Below are 22,133 nucleotides of genomic sequence, written 5' to 3'. Positions count from 1 at the left end.
CCCTGATTTAATCAATAACAAGACATTTTTTGCAATAAGTAAAAGAGAATGTTCAACTAACCATTTGATAGACCATTTCCGAGCTTTTGTACATTATGACTTGTGGGAGATGAAAATGCACTGATTTGACATGTTCCCGTTGTTGGTGAATATGAGCTTAAATTTTTCTTTCTGGTCTTCAAAGGTGTTGCTTCATGTGGCTAAACAAAGTTTAAAAAAAGAATAAATAAATGTTGGTTCATAGGGAGGTCCTTCCATATCCCTTATGTAACCCTGACAATTCCAATCCCTCCCTCCAATTTCCATTCTCAGTGCTTCACAATTACAGCCTCCACACTTCCTGTTAAGGTGGACCATACAGTGCTCCCAGAACCAGTCAGCATACAGTCTCTTAAAATGGCCCAATTTACTAACGTTTAATCAAGCAGTATAGGCCAAGTTGTAACTGTATTTTCAAAGAGATTCCTAATTTTGAGTGTCCCTGTTCACGAACATCCCCAAATGTACACGCAAACAGCACCGAAATATGCAAATTAAGCTGTTAGATGTCAACCTCTCAGCTTTCATACACAAATCCAACTTGCAAGGTACCTAGAGATATAGATGCCTAAACTGAGTGCCAAGTCCTCTTTTGAGCAGTTAGTCTAAAGGTTAATTCTTTTGGGAAAAATAAGTTAATTTGATGTTACTATGGCATGCACTTTCCTTTCTAATCAGAATTCGTTATGGTTAAAAATCATGGTCAGAATTTTTAGACTTTTTATTTCACTAAAGATTCATCTTATTTTTATCCGTTTTTATCAAGTGTTTGATTTCCTAAAAACAAAAGAAAAATCAGTGTTAAGACAGCAGAGGTCAATTAAAACCAAAATTAAGTCTCTAGTTTAAAGTAATATGATTACTAACCTAAAGGGAAAGGAGTATTTGTGGCACCTTAGAGACTAAAAAATTTATTTGAGCATAAGCTTTCATGAGCTGCAGCTCACTTCATCGGATACATGCAGTGGAAAATACAGTGGGGAGATTTTATATACACAGAGAACATGACACAATGGCTGTTACCATACACACTGTAAGGAGAGTGATCAGGTAAGGTGAGCTATTACCAGCAGGAGAGAAAAAAAAAACTTTGTAGGGATAATCAAGGTGGGCCATTTCCAGCAGTTGACAAGAACATGTGAGGAACAGTAGGGCGGAAAAATAAACATGGGGAAATAGTTTTACTTTGTGTAATGACCTATCCACTCCCAGTCTTTATTCAAGCCTAATGTAATGATGTCCAGTTTGCAAATTAATTCCAATTCAGCAGTCTCTCGTTGGAATCTGTTTTTGAAGTTTTTTTGTTGAAGAATTGCCACTTTCAGGTCTGTAATCGAGTGACCAGAGAGATTGAAGTGTTCTCCAACTGGTTTTTGAATGTTATAATTCTTGACATCTGATTTGTGTCAATTTATTCTTTTACGTAGAGACTGTCCGGTTTGGCCAATGTACATGGCAGAGGGGCACTGCTGGCACACGATGGCATATATCACATTGGTGGATGTGCTGGTGAACAAGCCTCTGATAGTGTGTCTGATGTGATCAGGCCCTATGATGGTATCCCCTGAATAGATATGTGGACACAGTTGGCAATGGGCTTTGTTGCAAAGATAGGTTCCTGAGCTAGTGGTTTTGTTGTGTGGTGTGTGGTTGCTGGTGAGTATTTGCTTCAGGTTGGGGGGCTGTTTGTAAGCAAGGACTGGCCTGTCTCCCAAGATCTGTGAGAGTGATGGGTCATCCTTCAGGATAGGTTGTAGATCCTTGATGATGCGCTGGAGAGGTTTTAGTTGGGGGCTGAAGGTGATGGCTTGTGGCATTTTGTTATTTTCTTTGTTGGGCCTGTCCTGTAGTAGGTAACTTCTGGGTACTCTTCTGGCTCTGTCAATCTGTTTCTTCACTTCAGCAGGTGGGTATTGTAGTTGTAAGAATGCTTGATAGAGATCTTGTAGGTGTTTGTCTCTGTCTGAGGTGTTGGAGTAAATGCGGTTGTATCGTAGAGCTTGGCTGTAAACAATGGGTCGTGTGGTGTGGTCTGGATGAAAGCTGGAGGCATGTAGGTAAGTATAGCGGTCAGTAGGTTTCCGGTATAGGGTGGTGTTTATGTGACCATCGCTTATTAGCACCGTAGTGTCCAGGAAGTGGATCTCTTGTGTGGACTGGTCCAGGCTGAGGTTGATGGTGGGATGGAAATTGTAAAAATCATGGTGGAATTCCACAAGGGCTTCTTTTCCTTGGGTCCAGATGATGAAGATGTCATCAATGTAGCGCAAGTAGAGTAGGGGCATTGGGGGACGAGAGCTGAGGAAGCGTTGTTCTAAGTCAGCCATAAAAATGTTGTTGTTTACCAAACTAGTAGTCAATATTTTTACATGTGTTAGAAGAAAACACATTGACTGGAATTCACTGGTACAGTAGAATCTCAGAGTTACAAACAGCTCGGGAATGGAGGTTCTACTGTATACATTTTGCTTCCTGGACCAGATGTTAAACTATAACCCTGAAAAAATTGAGCTCCACTGCATTACCACTACACAAGAAATTAGGAATCTGCCTGTACATCAAGGACCTAAGTTCTGATGATGACTTGCATCCTACTAAGGAAGAAAATAGCAGCTTCAAGTAACACCAGTGATGATTAGGTCAAAAACGAAACACACGAAGACACCATTAAACCCAAACAACACTAAAAAGAAAGCCTCCCACTTCACTGAAGCCAGAATTTCACCCTTATATCCTTAGGGGTGATAATAAAGCCCCCAGACACTTTCAAATGGTATAGCGACCACCAGTTTTTACCTCTGACTGAATTTTAAGTATTAAGCAACATGCATAACAGTCAACACACAATCATATATTGACGCTTCAAAGTAAAATAAGCAACCAGATGACCCAGCAATTGAACAAGGGGCCGTAAGAATGAAACACTGAACCAACTGGAAGGCCCAGCTTCAAGATTTGCATAATAACGTTTCCCTTATATCTAGCAGCTATCTAGCAGCTATCATACCAAGGGACTTCAAGTCACCAGGCAAGATATCTCTGCTCTACACATTGCTGGCATAGAAGATGGAAACAGACTGGTGCTCAACAGGTGCAGGCACAGTGAAGAGAAAGGGACATTTTGGCTAATGACATTTTTTCCCTGAAGATATTTTACTGAAAAAGTTTTTCCTATTAAATTTTTAAGCCATTAAATATACCACATCTAGGTATTTGACAACTTTTTCCTCTCCTTGGAAACAAGAGCTTTCAGAAAGAAACCCTCACAGAAAAGCAGAACAAAAACAAAAAGTGCTTTTTGTCATTTTTGTTGTTTTAATTGTTAAATTTGGTTTCGAAAGTTAGGCAGCAACTTAATTTAATTGTTAATCCATACTTTCACAAATATAAAAACAGCTCACAAAACAGGAAGCAGCCTTCTCTCCTGTCACTACAATGTACTGTATACCACAAAACTCAATATCTATAACCTGTTTTTTCTGTGTATTACTCATACCATTTCTTCAATTTCACACATTAGTTTACAGCAATGTTACTAATCGTGTTTATAATCTCTTCAGTTAAGCACCATACATTAATGATAGAAAAAATAATTACAGGGCTTTATGCATATTACACAGTTTTGACACCATGAATAAAATGTAAAATCACAGTCTTCCCCATTTTTGCTCATTAAAGATCCTCTGATACTTTACGCAGTATTCTAGCTGATTTCAATTTGATTATCTGTATTTTGCTTACCTAAGTTTCCCTGCAGTTTCAAATGAATATAGTATTCCTTACTTTTTATCCTGAATTTGTTCAACATTGCTATGCACAAATGTTCTTCTGGGGCAAGAACCTCACCTCACCCTGACTCCTTGAAACAAAGAGCCAGAGCAGCGTAAAGGGCTCCAGAGATATGTCTACACTGCACCTGGGTGTGAGCCTCCCAGCCAAGGTAGACAGACTCGTGCTAGGGTGCTAAAAACAGCTGTATGGACATTGTGGCTCCAGCAGAGACTTGAGCTAGCCACCCAAACTAAAGCCCCCCCAATCCTCTAGACTTGAGCTCAGGTGGCTAGTTTGAGTCTCCACCAGAGCTTCAACGTCCACATGACTATTTTAGCATGCTAGCTCAAGTCCCTCAAGTCTGTCTACCAGGGCTGTGAGTTTCTCTCCTAGCTGCAGTGTAGGCATACCCTGAAAGCCCATGACCCAGCCAAGGGAGAATTCCCCAGTGCAGGAACGTCTTGCATGCTCTGGCATAGGAGCACGGGCAAGGCTGGGAGCAGGAGGGTTGTGTTGGGGGTAGGGGCTGCTACACAAAAGTCTAAGGAGAAAGTACTGAATCTAAGTTATGCATGGGGCCTCTTCAGCCTTCAAGTAGCCCAAGATCAGGAGGGCACAAAGGTGGCTTCAAGACACTTTTGCTGCTCCCTGCCTCCCCCGTGTGGGAATTCAGTGTTGCTACTTTTAAAGAAGAGGCTACATTTCAGCAGTGGGTAGAATGACGTGTACTATAAACCAGTTAATATTTATTTATTTACAGGATTCTAAATATTTTTCAGACAAGGATACGTTCTTATGGGGAGCATCCTTGTTGTCACAAGTCTACAGAGACGATAAACATGAAAAACGGAGGATGGGTGTGTACCAAAATGCCTAATGGTCAATTATGTAACAACCTGCCCATAGGAGAAGTTTCTTCCTAACTCCAGGCAATCAGTGGTTGGTTTATGTCACATATGGGTTTATGTCCCTATTTTTTCCTCTGTGTAGCTTTTTATGAGTATTCTCATTATGCATATTAATGTCTATTTATTTATTTATTTCTAAGTTCTTTGCCCGCAGCTGTTGGTGAGGCTAGGAGTTCCACAGGTTAATTATGTGTGGGGTAAGAAAAAGAAAATCCTTTTCAGTTTTAAATAGGCCACCTTTTAATTTCATTCACTGTCCTCATGTTCTTGTATTATAGAAAAGGATAAATAGGAACGCTCAATTTACCTTCCCAATAACACTCATTATGTTTGTATACCTTTATCCTATCCCCTCTTCTTCATTTTCTTAAAATAAACAGTCCCAATCTTTTAATCTATCTCTATACAAAAGCCTTTCCATGCCTCTCATCATTTTCACTGTCTGGATCTGGAACCCTTCTCTTTCTGCAATTCCTTTTTTAACAGGGTGACTAGATGATGGAACATTGTTTTATAGAATAGCCTTATATTTTAAGTAGTGCTTTCTATCTTGGTCCTTGCGCATTATAACATTTTGTTTGCTTTTTTCTTTTTTGACCGCCTTTGCAGACTGAGCTGAAGTTTTCTCTGAACTACCCACAGTGATACACAGGGTTTCTGAGCAGTTACTGTGGGTTTATAATAAAGCAATGTTTATGAGTTGATCTAATTCATTCTTCCAATTTGCATTATCTTGTATATATTAACATTGAATTTTGATTTGGTGCTCATTCATCTAGCTTTCCTATATATCTCTGAATTACTCAATCTTCTCCATTGTTTTGAGTAGCCTAAATAATTTTGTATCATCTGCAGATTTAATAATTTTATATCATCTTTGCATCCTTTTTTTCCAGTTCATTAATATTTTAAACAACCCCTGTCCTAGCAGGAAACCTTGGGCTACCCTACTGCTAACCTTTTGCCACATTAAGATGAACTGAGCCCATCACTGCCAGTAAAGACAGTTTTTCAGAGAAATATTAGTTACAAAATGCTATCAATGGTACATTAGGCATTTAACCTACATCCACCCTGTTTTGCAAGATGGAGATCCTGTGCGGCCCCACTGAAGCTTCAAGGAGCCCTCTCTGTTTAACCTTGAATGCCTGACATTGCAGCCACCATATTTCTGGACATGAAGGAAGTCTCCTTTGAGCATCTACCTTGGAACAGAGTTACTGCAGCACACAACCTCTGTGGCAATCAGAGTTTCTCTTCAGGGAAAGAGAGTCCAGATCTGTTGCATAGCTGGGCAAATCCTTATGATGTCATACCAAAATTACACAGTTTTAACCACTCATTCCTGACTTTTTAAATACAGAAGCAGAGGTCACATCAGGTGAGGGCATAGCGGGAGAAGATTGGCATTTTGTGCCCATGGAGATGGTCCTGGGAGACAAAGGAGAAGCAGCAGTATGGGATGGGGATGCAATCTGTGCAAGAGGAGAGGTGCCATATAAATTAAAACTTTATTGTAGTCACGTTACAGTTCATAGCCCCCCAATATACAAACAACTTCAAGTGAATATTTTAACCCATCATATTCTGAAAAGCTGATGTAAACAAGGGCTTTTATTATAGTCATTTTACTGCAGAAGGAAAGTCTAGTCTGAAATGCAATTCTTCTCTGTTAAACCACTTTTGTTGCCATCTCAGAAAAATAACAGCTTTAGGGTAGGAAAAAACTGTGTTTAATTTCAGGCTGGACCACTCATCCACAACAATGCTACTCCGACCCAAGAAACAGATGCAAAATTACAGTCACAGCTGCATTCTCCGCAGAACAAGTTGGGTAATGGTACACTAAACTGCTAATTAAATTGCTAATGATTTTTTTTTAGTGCCACTGCGGTATTTTGCCACCTTTATTTAAATAAAAAAGTATCCAGCAAATTTTTAAAATTGCAAGTTTCTATTTTGCAAAATACCAATGAGACTTCTAAATATGTATCACATATAAACAAATCTCTCTAAAATGACATAGCCATGTGGAGATTTACCAAAAGCTCATTTACGGACCAGCTATTTTTTCCAATATACTTTTCCACTAATTTTCCTTCCCTTTAAGGCTACCATCCTCAGGAACTCCTCCGTGATAGCGTTTGTAGCAACACCCACTGTTGGTACAGGTAGATAATAAACCGACATATGTCATGACATGCTGGCACTGGGAATATACAATGGCTGCATTTACAAAAAATAATAGCAACAGTACAATTTTATTTTTATTGTGATAACTGTGGTGAAATTTATTGCAGCGTTAGTATTTTATTGTTTCATTATGCCAGATTAGCTGAGGGATGTAATTATATCCTTGACATAAAAATGCTTTTAATGTTTTCATTTCAATTTTGCAGCTTATAATATGAAGATTATAGCATTATCATAATTCCATATTGTTACATGTACAATTAGATGGCAGAACATTTGCTACCATAATTATGGAGCTAATTTCTAATAAATGCTTTCAACAAGGTTCCTAATTCATTCAGCTCTCGGACAAGTAGCGAAGATAACCAAAAATATGCCTATTTCTCCAGTTATAGCCAATTTCTTCATGCAGATAAATACTTCACTTATTGACAGGCAATGTATACAAAAACAATAATTTCATGCCAAAGATTTTTAGTAATCACTTCTCCTTAGTGAGACTTTTGTAGACTGTCAGCCAATCCACTATAACATAACCCTAATGAAATGCTGTGTATTTATGTAAATTCCATATAATTCCAATAATAAAAGTGAATACAGTACTTACGTTATCTTTCGCAAGGGTCTCCAACTTCAGTGCTCTCTTAACTCTGCAAGCAAAAGACAGACAAGATTTATACTCCTTCAAATACAAAATGTCTAGTAATAAGATCAATCATCTGTGGTCTTAAAATAATTATTTTTTCTTAGTTATGAATGCATTAAATCTTCTATGCATTAAATGCTACTTGAGGGAAAGTAATCTCAGATACAGCAAATTCATTAACTGATTCAAAGAACGTGTCAAAAAGGTTGCTTTTTTGGAAGCTGGAACACAAGTGTTTGTACTAAAAAACATCCACCTCTCCATTATTTACCAGTTTAAACCAAGAGACTGAATTATATAGTAAAAAACAGGCATTTGTCTCTTTCAGACAAAATGCCAATTATTAAAATAACTGTACACAAGTGCACTCCAACTTACATACCTTCTGGGTAGGTGTTATAATTATTTTGCCATTAGTAGAAATAATGTATTAAGTATTTAAACATGGATACAGCAAGGTGAAAAAAGTAGTTCTTCCCATCATTTTAGCTCTTAACATGATTCAATGCTACCAGACTATGACTTAACTGGGGAACAGATGCTCTATGTCTTTACAAGTCCCCAAACCATAAGAAACTATTTTCTAGTCTTCTTCACTATACTGATTCAGGAACATGCCAAGCTCTCTCTGCAAAATTTGCTCTGCTGAACTGGATGCCCAGCTGTTAATGGCAACACTAGGAAAGGAAAGCTGAATATTTATAATTCTTATATCGTACAGCTGTCTTCTAAAGAGCAGTCATCAAAATTTTATTGAATGCAGGCTAAATACTCAAAGGAAAGAAAGGTCAACATAAATTAAGACTATTTTACCCAGAGACAACCGCAACTTAAGTACTTTCTTAAATCTTAAACAAAGCTTAAAGCATTATATAAAGTAACTAAAAAATTATGAAAATCTTTTTAAAGTCATTCTATAAGAATTTTACACATTCATTTCAGATTAAACAAGCTTTGGAAAATGCACTTTACTTCAAAATGTAAATGCACTGATTTCATCTTGGAAAAGATTGTTTTGACTCATTAGCAAGTAAGATGACCTCATTTAAAATATACCGTTGTTTAGAGTGTGCCACTATTTCTGGTTTCAAATGTGAAGGCATTCAAAAATGAATTAAAAATGCATCTTTGAAATATTATTCATGTAATATGACTGTATGAGATAACACTGGTTTACAATTATCTGTATTTTAAAAAGATAATAGGAAAAAATACTATATTAAAAAAGCCAAACATGTAAGATTTACATTTTCTATATTAAAAAACCCCACAAACTCTTGCCAAGGGACAGTCAAAGGTGTAACAGTTTGATGGAATTCTTTACAATGTGTGTGGGTTGTTTTTTTTTGTTTTAATATAGTGACCCATGTTGCTTAAGGAATGCAGACTCCATTATATCTTCCACCCCAATGGCAGCAGAAAAACATTATATACATTAATACATTCTCTCGGTTAGGGTGCTCTGGGAGCCAATGCATTTGCATGTTATACAAAGGTATCCCTTCCAGCCCTACATTTCTGATTCTATGTTATGATGGAAGTTTTTATGATGGACTTCAAAAGGAGCTGGAAGCCAAAGTACAGCAGAATCTGGACTTGAGATAGCTTTATGATGAGGACAAATGAAAAACTGCATGAAAATCCTAAATACGGATTTGGGAAATTTCTCGGAGAAAAAGTTGTAGAGTGGTCAGCCCCACGTTATTTAAAATCTGTCAGATATCGTGTAGAGCAAGAGTTCCAGTTGGCCCAAATTTGCCTCTGTTGGCCTGTGGAACCTCTATATGCCCCTTGAGCTATGCAGCTGTAGAGGCAGATTCTCAGGTAAGTACTTCTACATCAGAAGGGGCTGCGTAATAATAATTTTGGCCTTGCTCTTTCCAGTGAAAGCATTAGATTCTATCTCACCTGACAGTATCTCCTCTGATGCCCTAATGAGGGGTAAGTAAATCACTAGTCAACTATCATTCAGTCAGGATCATGTAAGACTAGAGGTGTTAAAGTCCAAACCACTGTCCTTGGCTAAAAGCTCTGAAAAAAGTTTATTCGGAAAATTAACAAGGAGCCCCCCATTGGGCCACAGGTATCTCCCTCCCTCCAATGTACATGCAAAAAGATGCATATGCGGGAGAGGAGAAAAAGCTCACACAATCTAAACTGTGGAAATGAGAACCCCACACTACTTTACGATATAGAGGGCAGTGGGATCACCTCTGTTAGTTCCCACTCTCTTCCTCCCATGGCTGGACAAAGTTACTACAATACCAGGACAGTAGTAAATGTCACAGTCTGCACAAGTAGGGAAGAGGAAGGAAAAACCAAGCACATTAAGGTGCAGCGTACAAGAGCTCATTTACCTGAGTCCCCTACCCTCAAGTGATCTAAAATCTCCAGGGACAGAGCTCATTTTGTTTTCTTAATTGTGCATAGTAGATGGTGGTGTATGTATATGTAAGTATATGCATTTTGGTAATTGGTACTTTACACATAATATTTACCCATCTAAAAAAAAAGTCATAACTATCGTTTGTTATAACATATTGGAAAATCCCTTTAGGCCAGATTGAGAGTCTCTTGTTAACACTGGTGAGCATTTACTTACAAAAGTACTCCTATTTACCTCAGTGAAACTATTCATGTGAGTAATTGCTCATCAGAGAGAGTATGGGTTTCACCATCTAGCCCTTGATAAGGAGTGAGATTTTACAGTCTCCCGGTACACTATGATTTTTTTTTTAACTTTCCATGTATTTAAGCAAATTATATAAGAAATAAATTGAAGATGAGTGGGGAAAGGTATTTGCAAGAGGCGCTAATAAATAAAGAAGGAGTATATGGCATGATGAAGTGGCTGTATCACTTAATGGAAAATTTATTCTGAAGAAATCACAATGCATTTTTGGGTGTTATATAGACTTTCAACCTTACTATTTTCTAACTCACTTTGTAGACAGACATTAAATTTTAGAAAAACCTGGTATGGTAAGTGATTAATATTGCAAGGAACTAACTATACAGAAGTCACTCAGGAGGTCACTGATTGAATCACAAGCCTCAAGTCCCACTATACCAGTGGTTCTCAACTTATTTATCATTGTGGGCTGCATATGCGGCACACAATGTATTACCTGGGCTGCAGGGGCTGGATGGCAGGGCAGCAGCAGCCCAGACCCTGACCCCAACCCCGGGCCCCTGCCATGCAGGGCCGGGTGGCTGCCTGACCTCAACCCTGGAGCTTGCGGGGCCAGGCAACTGCCCGGATGCCACTGTGCTGGGCAGCCGGGAACCCCACAGGCCAGCCTTTAGTGCACAGCTGAGGTGGGCCGCAGCTGCGTGCTAACTGGGCTATGGGTTGAGAACCGCTGCACTATACCATAATCCTATTCTAAGTAATGACAGCATGAAGACTTTAATAAGGAAGGTACATTTTTAGTTTAAATACACCTCATTATTAGTGGAAATAAATAAAAAATATTTTGGGGGTATGTTTTTGTATTTAGTTTCCACCCTGAGTACCAGTGTGAAAACAGCATTTAAACTGAGGAAATCTGTATGTCATATTTTTCTTACAATGTGGGTTATAAAATTTTCAGCCCAATGCATTCTAGTGTAACAGTAAGACAACATAATAAGACTTCACAAAGTTTTTAGTTGTAATTGACTTTTCAACTGGCCACATTGTTAAAATCTATTTGGCTCTTAGTAGAGAAATAATTAGATAGTATTTACATATATTAGTGAAACAGGAAGAACTAAAGGAAAAAATGGCATAACAGCTGGGAAAGCTTGAAGAAAAAACATTACTATTTTCCAGGTTCAAAGTGAAATGTAAAAGACAACGTGCAAGAAATAAAATGAGGAATGCACTCAAGTACTGCAATCCAAGGTTAGTACATTTCGTAAAAAGTTTAGAATGATTATTGTCTGAGATCACAAATTATTTAAGCCACACTTGTCTATCTATAGTTGCTACGATAACTATCTGTGAACAGACTGTGAATGGATGCAGTGTTGCCTGCCCCAGTCTGCAGGCAGACTGCTGCAGAGCCTCTATTGCTACTCACAGCCTTGCTAAGCAGCAAAATGAAATTATGAAGACTTGATTCACTTTCTCCACTGGTATTCAGAAGCCTCTGCTGTTGGTTGGGAAGTTACCAACAACAGGAGAGGTAGGAACTATAGCTACTCAAACAGAAAGGATTTAGAAAAAAGTCTGTGGAAGCATAGTATAGTGAAGATCAACCCTTATAACGGCAGCCAGGAAGAGCCCAGCGCAGCTGTCCACTAGAATCTGAAGAACCAATAGTGGATGTCACAGCCCAACAGCTACCGCTATTACATCTCAAGCAGCTGCTGTCAGTTTCTCACTTTCATGGGCATGAAAAAGTCACACACACTTTACCACCATGTTCTTCTACATCACCATTTATCCAAGGATTAATCATGCAATAGAACACATTTTGGAGGTAGATAAGTAGTAGCTTCATCTGGGGTACAAAGAAGTTAACTGACTCAAGGTGACTTGGTGAGAAGACTAGTAATAAAACCCATGAGTCCTCTCTTTCATTCCAACTACTAAAATACCCTTGCCTTAAAAAATAAATCTTGCCTTTGGGCTAACATTATATACAAAACTGATATTTGTAGGAAAACATTAGTCAAATAAAAATTCAGAGATTCCTGTTTGTTGTGGCAGAATTGTTTAACTATGTTTTAAAACTGTTCCACATTGACGTGAAATATCCCACACGCTTTCCAAGTAAGGGATTTGCTCTAGTGTTCTGAATCAAAATCTCTTCTACCCCTGCTACTGTGCAGTGAGATGTGGGCTGGTTAGCAGTCCTCGTGGCTGAATTTCGGGGGCACTCTATGTAGAAACACTAACATTTTCAAATTAGGGTAGCTTAACTTTAAGCACTTCAGTAAGTGGCCTGCTTCTCAGAGGCGCTGAGGACTCACTTCACCGCCGTGGGTGCTACAGGGAATAACCATTTGTTTAGGTGCTGAACTTTAAGGCACCCACAATTGAAAGTGTTGTCTACACACACACACACACACACTGGCATCTGTGTGGGGCTCAGAGACGCCAGGAGAACCCGGCCCTCACCCCTCCAAAGGGGCAACTTATTTAGCTGGTGACTTTAAGCAGCCAAGTTTGAAAGTTTTGGCCGCAGCCTGTACAGCCCTTTCCAAGCTGACGTGGAGATGGAAGGGAGACGGGGCTTGATTTCAGGGCAGTGTTCGTGTCTCCCAGCTTCCGCCCCCCCAGCTCTAGTCCCCTGGCCCCCAGACCCTGTCCCCTCCGACCCCCAACTCCTGCTGTCCCCTCCCGCCCCTCAGCTCCTGTCCTCGCGCCCCCCAGCTCTACCCCGGCGCCCCCCCACACCTGCCCCCTTTCTCACCGCCCATGCCCGCTACCTACGGCATGATGGCAGCGCCGGCAGCCGCTCCGGCACCCCCCGGGCTTGCTCGGTTCCCGCCCGCCGTGTACCACCCAAACCTCACCGGCTGGAAACACCGTCCAGAGGAGGCGGCCGGTTCCGTTCAGGCCGGGGCGGCCCGTACCCGACGCACCGAGGCGGAGGGCGCACGGCGGCGGCGGCAGGCCCGGGCCGAGGCCAGGGCAAGGTCCAGGTCCGAAACAAGGAGTCCCCAAGGTCAGCACAGGAGGGGTCACTCCATCCCCTCCCCATTGCCTTCTGCTCTCTGCCCCTTCCCATGCGCGGGCTCTGGGGCAGCCCCCGGCCCTTCTCCCTCCCTCCGTTTAGGGCCTGGGCACGTTCGTTTACAAATTAAACCGGGAGAAAGGAGAAAAATCCCCCCAGCTGGAAAGAGACCGCGTCCGCCACTGCCCCTTGGCAACAGCCTCGGGACCCCGGGTGCTGCCTAGAGCTAGTCAGTGAAACATTGGGAGGGGGGTTAAATTGCCCCAAACTAGGCTTGAAATCTCACTGAAACACACGGAACCAGGATTCCGTGGGCAGAAGGGGAGATGTTTCGGAAGTGGCTTAACATAATGTCGTAAGAGAGAGCTTCTTGCTTCCCAATGAGTGAGATCTGGTAGGTTTGCCTTTCCTGTGATGAAATGGTAGACACTAGAATTTTCATCAGAGAACTCATCATAGAAATGTAGGGCTCGAAAGGGCTTGGAGAGGTCATGTAGTCCAGCCCCCTGCCCTGAGGCAGGAAAAAGTAAACCTACACCATCCCTGATAGGTGTTTGGCCGGGGGCATGCCACAACCTCCCTTGGAAGCCTATTTCAATGCTTAACTACCCTTGTAATTAGAAAGTTTATCCTAATATCCAACCTACATCTCCCTTACTGCAGATTAAACTGATTATTTCTTGTCCAACCTTTGGTGGACCCGGAGGACAACTGATCACAGGTTTTAGCCTCCGAAAGCTTATGCCCAAATAAATTTGTTAGTCTCTAAAGTGCCACAAGGACTCCTCATTGTTTTTGCTGATACAGACTAACATGGCTACCACTCTGAAACCAATCCTCTTTGTAACAGCCCTTAACATAGTTGAAGGCTGTTATCAGCTCCCACATCAGTCTTCTTTTCTCAAGAATCTTGGGGAGAGCTGTTAGGTCATCTAGTCCCTCTCCTTTCCTCTGATGCACAGTTATTCCTTACTATATATATATATTAGTGCTTCATCATCTGTCCAGTTGAGATTTTAATGACCCAAGCCGTGGAGCTTCCACCAGTTCCCTTGGAAAACTATTGCACACTAGACTTCAAATAACATTGGCAGCACCTTTGTGCTGCACAAATTGGCAGCACCACCTGCTGCACAAATAATAAATCGGTTGGTAATGAGTGGGCTGAGGAGCATAAACAACAGTTCATATTTTATAAAGCTAGTTACTGGAAAATTAACATTTATTCTCCTTTTCCTCCTTGACTTTAACCCACTTCCATTTTCTGAGTGTAACACTGGTACTTAATTATAGTGACACCCGTTTACAGGACCAGACTGAATCACTGTGTCCCTGTGGGGTCTTTCTAATGCCAGTGTAATATGAAAGTGTCAGGCAGGCGGTCTGTGTATTATAAATAGGGTACTTCATCCATGATAAGCGATTATTATCTTTCTTTCCCAAATGGAAAAGACCTATATAACTCAGGAAAGTGCGAGTGATTTAGCCCTCTTGAGTAAGAATCCAATGAGTCCTGAAGGGGACCCTACCTATGCCGTTATCTTGTTGTTGAACTTGAGATATTCAATTTATTATACGGGAATATATTTTCAGAAGTCAAAGCTGGGTAAAATAATGTTAGAGGCTGTTAGGCCAACAGTACAGCACAATTTAGTGTACCTCTGTGGTGGCCTTCTAAAAACCTTAATCACCTTCGGTAAAGAAGAAAACCACTGTTAAAGTTCACTGCTGTTTATGAGCAAAAGGTGTTATTGTCTTGAATTATTTCAATTATTGAAAAAAAATCCAGATTTTTCCCCACTCTGTTCTGTGTAGTTTTATGGTGGTATGTTGTAGTTTAAGGTCCTAAATGCTGCAAACGCTTATGCCATGCTTAATTTTAAGCATCCGAATAGTTCCATCAGTTTGAATGGATATGCTTAACTTTACGTGTTTGAAGGATAGGTGTGTAAAATTTTGACAGTGTTTCCACTGTTAGACATGCTTTTAAAGAAATTACAGCTAGGAAAAAAATTTTTCTAAATATGGGCTTTAAACCAGATAAATTACTTTATTAACTTAATTTTTTTTATCTTGAATGAAAAAAAGATTTTTTTCCAGTAGGTTTTCCCTGCTGAAACAATGTGGAACTGATCAGCCTAATGGTTTCTAAATCTGCTGGATTTTTAGATTTGGGAGGATGAATAAAACCCAATAGTAAAAGCAACAAAGTATAATCTTTCAGTGCACAGTTACTCTTACCAAATATATCTCCAGATACAGCAAGTCTCTAGTAATAAGAAGCTTGCAAAAAAGCCAACATATATGCCATACATGAGGACTTTTAACACGTACATTTAATTACAATGCTTATCTTGTTACCACTGTTCTCCTTTTCCTGCGTCCCCCAACCTTTCCAAATATGTGTTACACCTACATGTTGCATTTTGTTCTAAATCAGTAAGCTTTTTGAGTTTGAGACTGTCTTACTCTGTTTGTATGGAACCTAACATAATTGTGGGGGTTCATCCCTGACTGGGGTCTCTTGATGTTACCCTTACAGCTGTGCAGTGTCACTCAGGTCAGTCAGACTCTGGGCATAAAGACTGCCCTGATCACTTTGTATGAGCTCTGTATCTCTGTGGCTAAAATTCTGATCAGCTCTGAAAACTCAGGTTTCAGAGTAACAGCCGTGTTAGTCTGTATTCGCAAAAAGAAAAGGAGTACTTGTGGCACCTTAGAGACTAACCAATTTATTTGAGCATGAGCTTTTGTAAGCTCATGCTCAAATAAATTGGTTAGTCTCTAAGGTGCCACAAGTACTCCTTTTCTTTTTTCTGAAAACTCAGACTCCCAAAATTCTGTTTTTCCTCAGGACACTAGTATTTGGGTACCCATTTGTTCAGAATAGTTGAGCAAATACTCCATGCTGGATCTCTATATCAGTCGATCTCTGGAAATATGTTGCCTGTTTCTTTATGTTTTAAGCAGTCATTTACAGAGTGGTGAAAAACCACATTCCACACACTTTCCACTTCCACTAGGGTGTGTCTACATGAGCATCTTTCCCCAAAAGTATTCCACCTTTACTACGACCGACTAAGTTCAACCAGTAGCACTAATAATGAGAGTGCCAGTGTGGACGAGGTGCCTGCTGGCCTGCCAGTGGTTTTTTTTTTACCACTGTTCTGAATAACTCTGCCCACAGCAAGCCTAGACAACAGTGGTTAAAACACCAGAGGACACTAGTACCTTGTCCATACAAGTGCTCCCACTGTTGCTATTCACAGATGAGTTGAGCCAGTGATAGCAACAGTAGGACATTTTAGGAAAAAAGTGTAGTGTAGACAATCCCTAGAGGTTTAATTCTAATTTTGGCTAAGGTATGCATCACCTCGTATGGTATCTTGGAAAATTTGCTACAGTGTAGATAAATAAATAATAATGAATAATACTTAGCACCTACATAGTTTAAATTCATGGATTTCAAAGCACTTTACAAAGGCAGTTAAGTAGCATTACCCCCATTTTACAGCAAAGAAACAGATTCACAGAGAGTTTAAGTGAATCTGTTCGTGAGGGGACAGAGCAGAGACATACTTACACACTATGAAAGCAAAAGCAAAAGACTTTAAATATGTTTGTATTATTCACAGAATGGCCAGCAGTCCTGGAAGTAATGCATCCCTCTCCCGTGAGAAAACCATACTCTCAGAAAGTTCTCAAGCAAAGAAATCACAGTATTCTGAAGAGGAGTCCTTTTATATGAACTGCAGAGCGGCCTACCTAGCTGTTTTTAAAAGCAGCTTAGAAAATATTAAATCAAAAGAACAACTATGTTTAGGTAATGAGTAGGAGATAATTTTCTTTACTTGAATTTTGTGTGTGAAGATTACAGTAGTTGATTTTCAAACCAACAGCCAGCATTTCACTGGTAGAAATACCCCAGCACATAATGGAGCTTGGTCACAATAGCTTCTTTTAAGGATTCAGGCAGTTCTTGGTGGGGTTTGGGTTTTCAAGCATCAGTGGCTGTATCTATAAAGACACTTCCAAAGTTTATACCTATTATAAAATATATCATCGTTTTTCAAATAGTTTACCAAAAGTATTTTTTCTCAATATTTTTCATTTTCCTTAAATTCTTAATCTATATTACTAGGTATTGGATAGTTTGTGGAAGTGGGAATGATATACAGAGCCTTTCACCTCTAAATCGCCACTCTGAATGAGCAAAAGTCAATACCACCTAACAATTATTGGGGGGCCTAAATGAGTTATTTAACAGCACCACATTTGATGGTGGCATCGTTGCCTACTTGAGGTGGGCCTGGATACTGCTTTGTGGTGGTGACATTTTTCAGTAAAGTGTTTCCCTCTCTCTGACAAGTGATAAATTACAATGAGTTATTCTCAGTTCAGTTTCTAGTGGACAAGTGTCCCTAGCACAGAAAATCGCCATGGCAACCGGCATTAATTGTCACAGGGGTTTGCAGTCTCATCAGAAAAGTTGTTAAATGAGAAATGGAGATTGACCTACCCTTTCAACCCAAGACATGGTCCCCCAGAACAGGGTTGAGAAACACTGACTATGTGGTACATGAAAATCTTTCCCTGCCTATGAATGTGTTTTGTGCATAAATGGATGACTTCAGTGTTTCATAAGAACTGCATTAATTTGTAAAAAATGTAAATGTACCTTAAGTTAAAGCACTTCTCAGTTTCCTAAATTTCAAGCCAGATGTTTTATTCTTTTATCAGTATTATTTTGGGCTGTCGATTAATCGCAGTTAACTCATGCGATTAACTCAAAAAAATTAAACGCGATTAAAAAAATTAATTGCGATTAATCGCAGATTTAATTGCACAGTTAAACAATAGAATACCAATTGAAATTTATTAAATATTTTGGATGTTTTTCTACATTTTCATATATATTGTATTCTGTGTTGTAATTGAAATCAAAGTGTATATTATTTTTGATTACAAATATTTGCACTGTAAAAATAACAAACTAAAGAAATAGTACTTTTCAATTCACCTCATACAAGTACTGTAGTGCAATCTTTGTCGTGAAAGTGCAATTTACAAATGTAGATTTTTTTTGTTACATAACTGCACTCAAAAACAAAACAATGTAAAACTTCAGAGCCTACAAGTCCACTCAGTCCTATTTCTTGTTCAGCCAGTTGCTAAGACAAACAAGTTTGTTTACATTTACAGGAGATAATGCTGCCCGCTTCTTATTTACAATGCCACCAGAAAGTCAGAACAGGTATTTGCATGGCACTTTTGTAGCCAGCATTGCACGGTATTTATGTGCCAGATATGCTAAACATTTTTGTGCCCCTTAATGCTTCGGCCACCATTTCAGAGGACATGCTTCCATGCTGATGATGCTCATTACAAAAATAAGGTGTTAATTAAATTTGTGACTGAACTCCTTGGGGGAGATTTGTATGTCCCCGTTCTGTGTTTTACCCACATTCTGCCATATATTTTATGTTGTAGCAGTCTCGGATGATGACCCAGCACATGTTGTTCATTTTAAGAACACTTTCACTGCAGATTTGACAAAACGCAAAGAGGGTACCAGTGTGAAATTTCTAAAGATAGCTACAGCACTCGATCCAAGGTTTAAGAATCTGAAGTACCTTCCAAAATCTGGAGGGACGAGGTGTGGAGCATGCTTTCAGAAGTCTTAAAAGAGCAACATTCCGATGTGGAAACTACAGAACCCAAACCACCAAAAAAGAAAATCAACCTTGTGCTGGTGGCATCTGACTCAGATAATGAAATTGAACATGTCAGTCTGCACTGGTTTGGATTGTTATTGAGCAGAACCTGTCATCAGCATGGAAGCTTGTCCTCTGGAATGGTAGTTGAAACATGAAGGGATATATGAATGTTTAGCACATCTGGCATGTAAATACCTTGCAACATCAGCTACAACAGTCGGTTACAAATACCTGTTCTCACTTTCTGGTGACATTGTAAATAAGAAGATGGCAGCATTATCTCCTGTAAATGTAAACAAACGTGTGTCTAAGCGATTGTCTGAACAAGAAGTAGGACTGAGTGGACCTGTAGGCTCTGAAGTTTTGCATATTTTTGTTTTTGAGTGCCGTTACGTAACAAAAAAAAATTTGTAAATTGCACTTTCACGACAAAGAGATTGCACTACATTACTTGTATGATGTGAATTGAAAAATACTGGTTCTTTTGTTTATCAGTTTTACAGGTCTCACTTTCAGGTGACATTGTAAACAAGTGGCGGGCAGCATTATTTCCTGCAAATGTAAACACACTTGTTTTGTCTGAGCAATTGGCTGAACACGAAGTAGGAATGGATTCAGCAGACTTGCAGGCTCTAAAATTTTACATTGTTTTATTTTTGAATGCAGGGTTTTGTTTTTTTTTACATAATTCTACATTTGTAAGTTCAACTTTCATGATAAAGAGATTGCACTACAGTACTTCCATTAGGTGAATTGAAAAATACAATTTCTTTTGCTTTTTTACAGTGCAGATACTTGTAATCAAAAATAAATATAAAGTGAGTGCTGTACACTTTGTATTCTGTGTTGTAATTGAAATCAATATATTCGAAAATGTAGAAAGCATCCAAATATATTTAAATGTATTCTCTTATTGTTTGACAGTGCGATTAATCACGATTAATTTTTTTAAACACTTGATAGCCCTAGTATTATTCTACTTCATTGTGTGATTAGGTGACATCCGCAACGGTCCAACAATGTATCTTTTTTGTTTGGTAAATGCAGTTAGTAGTAGTAAGTATAAATACTTGATTGAAAATTATGATGCTTAGAAAAAGTACAAAAATAACTCGAAGTTCCACAGCTAATTGGTTGGAACTATGAAAACGACCAATTTACACAGTAAGTTAGTGGAAAAAAAATGGTTTCTAAATTGGGCTAGGGACTGGGTATTGGTTTACTTAAAATGTTTTAATTAGTTATTCTGTTAAATGGATATTTGGAATAGGTTTCATAGTTCCATCTAGAAATCTGTACAGCTTCAGTGTTGCCAACTCTTGCAAGTTGATCATGTATCACAGTATTTGGTGTTTTTCTTAAAGCCGCAGCACCTGGAGTCCTATGATTAAGAGAAAAATTTAGCTTACTTTTTAAAAAAAATCGAAGTTTCTAGGCCTCATGGTTGCAGAGAAAAGCTTGAAAACATGAACTGTAAAAAGGCTAAAAACCAGAAGGCATATAAAAAGAACACAAATCTATGTTTTTTTAAAAAACCCTCATGATTTTGAAGCTAATATGATTTTTGAACACTTGGAATTGTCAGTGCTGCAGTGTTGCTTGCTAAGGGTTTATTAGTAGTAGATTATGGTGTCAGGGAATAGCATCTTTGTAGAAGACTGTAGAGGTTATGTAATCACAGAACAAACAAAAAGTAAATAGAAAAGCATTCTGACACTATAGTCAGTCATAATATTTAGGGGCACTGTATTCCTTTTCCTCAGCTTAAAATTCATTACCTCCAGACTTTCATTCTCTTTAATCGTAGTCCATACCTACAACATGTGAGCTTTTTACCAGGAAGCCAGTTAGCATGTAAATCTGATGGTTTTAGATTGACAGCTTCTCTCCAAATACCAGTACTTGAAATACCATTCTCTAACAAGCATACTCTTTCAGCATATGACTCAGTCTTCTGCAGACTGACAGAGTTAAGATAGAAGCCCCTTATAACATCGTAATTATGGTTTTAAAATAAGAGTGGTGTGAACAAATGTCATCTCTTTTATATATGTGCTGTGCCTTTCATCTCTATCCATATGCCACTTGGGCACATAGCAAGTGTTTAGGCATTTTGGTTTCAAGGTCAGCTAATAAAGGGCAATTACTGGTTCAGGCTCCCAGTCTTCTCAGAGCTGCGTGTGAACTTTTTTTCCCTTTTAAACTTGTAAGTGTTAAGAGTCATTATAGGCTTGTGTAAAAGCTTAGCGTAAATCCTGGCAAAGAATCAAATCAGTGGTGTTGAAGCATCTGTAGTTACATGATGTTTGGTTAATAACACAAACTGTGCTATTAATTTAGAGCCTGCTCCGACAAAACCTTAGAGGAGTCATAGTTGCTCACTGAATGTACTATAATATAATGTTCTATCTTGTAACTCAGGTATTTAGCAGAATCCAGTTAAAGAAACAAAAATAAAAGATGCGATTTAAACAATCTTTCAAAAATATAGTCTTGGGAGATATGTTTGTAGCAATCACTGATCTCCCTGGAATGATAAATGATACAGGTAGCAGAATCTTGCAGTATATTTATCAAAAAACATTTATTTAAATACAAGTGAATAATCAGCTCATGAAGGGTGCTAGATTGACAGCCCGCGAGACTGGGTTATCCACATAACAACACACATTGAGAATGATTGTCCTTCCTTAGCTGACCTTGAAACAGAAATGCCAAACAAGTGGCTATGTGCCCAAGAGGTACATGAATAAAGACGCAAGCTATCCCATATTCACCAGCCTCCACTCTGTGCCCATTTGGTCCTGGAGGGGAGGGGGGAAACTCACACATTAGATTGGGAATAAAGGTGCCAATTATGAAAAGGGCTTCTTTGGAGATTCTTTCTTTATACTGCCCACCTACTAAGAATTGTGATGATACCACCAGTTTATTTCAGACAGGCTACTGAACAGCTCTGAGCTGGTAAAGACTTAGTTATTACAGATCTGGATAAAAATCAAACTACTGACCTACCTAGAGAGTTTTCCTAAACCATCTAATTCTCTGAAGTGGGTGGGGGTTATGACAGCGTATTAACTAGACAGCATATTTGAGTTTAGCTTGAATTTAAGATAATACCGTCTTCACATTATAAACTGATGAAAGCCTAATGTAAGTGAAGATTTTTCAGAAGCTAGCTAGAAGTAGCAAA

The 22,133-nt window shown here is 39.1% G+C and overlaps 2 protein-coding genes across 3 annotated transcripts in view; one reads left to right on the top strand and one right to left on the bottom strand.

Annotated features, from left to right (window-relative positions):
- Positions 1-16,954, bottom strand: part of ITGB3BP (integrin subunit beta 3 binding protein) — a 56,053-nt gene extending 39,099 nt beyond the window's left edge. Inside the window, exons 1-4 of one of the 2 annotated variants that reach the window (XM_073357461.2) lie at positions 16,859-16,954; positions 13,063-13,214; positions 7,519-7,561; positions 62-200 (exon numbers count right to left, since the gene is read on the bottom strand). In XM_073357461.2, the coding sequence (XP_073213562.1) occupies positions 62-200; positions 7,519-7,561; positions 13,063-13,214; positions 16,859-16,909 (385 nt within the window). In that variant the 5' untranslated portion in view covers positions 16,910-16,954. The other variant, XM_073357462.2, reaches the window with a different exon arrangement.
- The window catches only part of EFCAB7 (EF-hand calcium binding domain 7), a 38,096-nt gene continuing 29,025 nt past the window's right edge, over positions 13,063-22,133 (top strand). Inside the window, exons 1-2 of the mRNA XM_073357452.2 lie at positions 13,063-13,214; positions 16,859-17,046. Of these exons, the coding sequence (XP_073213553.1) occupies positions 16,860-17,046 (187 nt within the window). The 5' untranslated portion in view covers positions 13,063-13,214; position 16,859. The remainder of the gene's footprint in view (positions 13,215-16,858; positions 17,047-22,133) is intronic.

Source organism: Lepidochelys kempii, chromosome 8 (assembly GCF_965140285.1).
Source record: "Lepidochelys kempii isolate rLepKem1 chromosome 8, rLepKem1.hap1, whole genome shotgun sequence".
Taxonomy (NCBI): domain Eukaryota; kingdom Metazoa; phylum Chordata; order Testudines; family Cheloniidae; genus Lepidochelys; species Lepidochelys kempii.
This window is presented reverse-complemented; position numbering and strand designations above follow the sequence as displayed.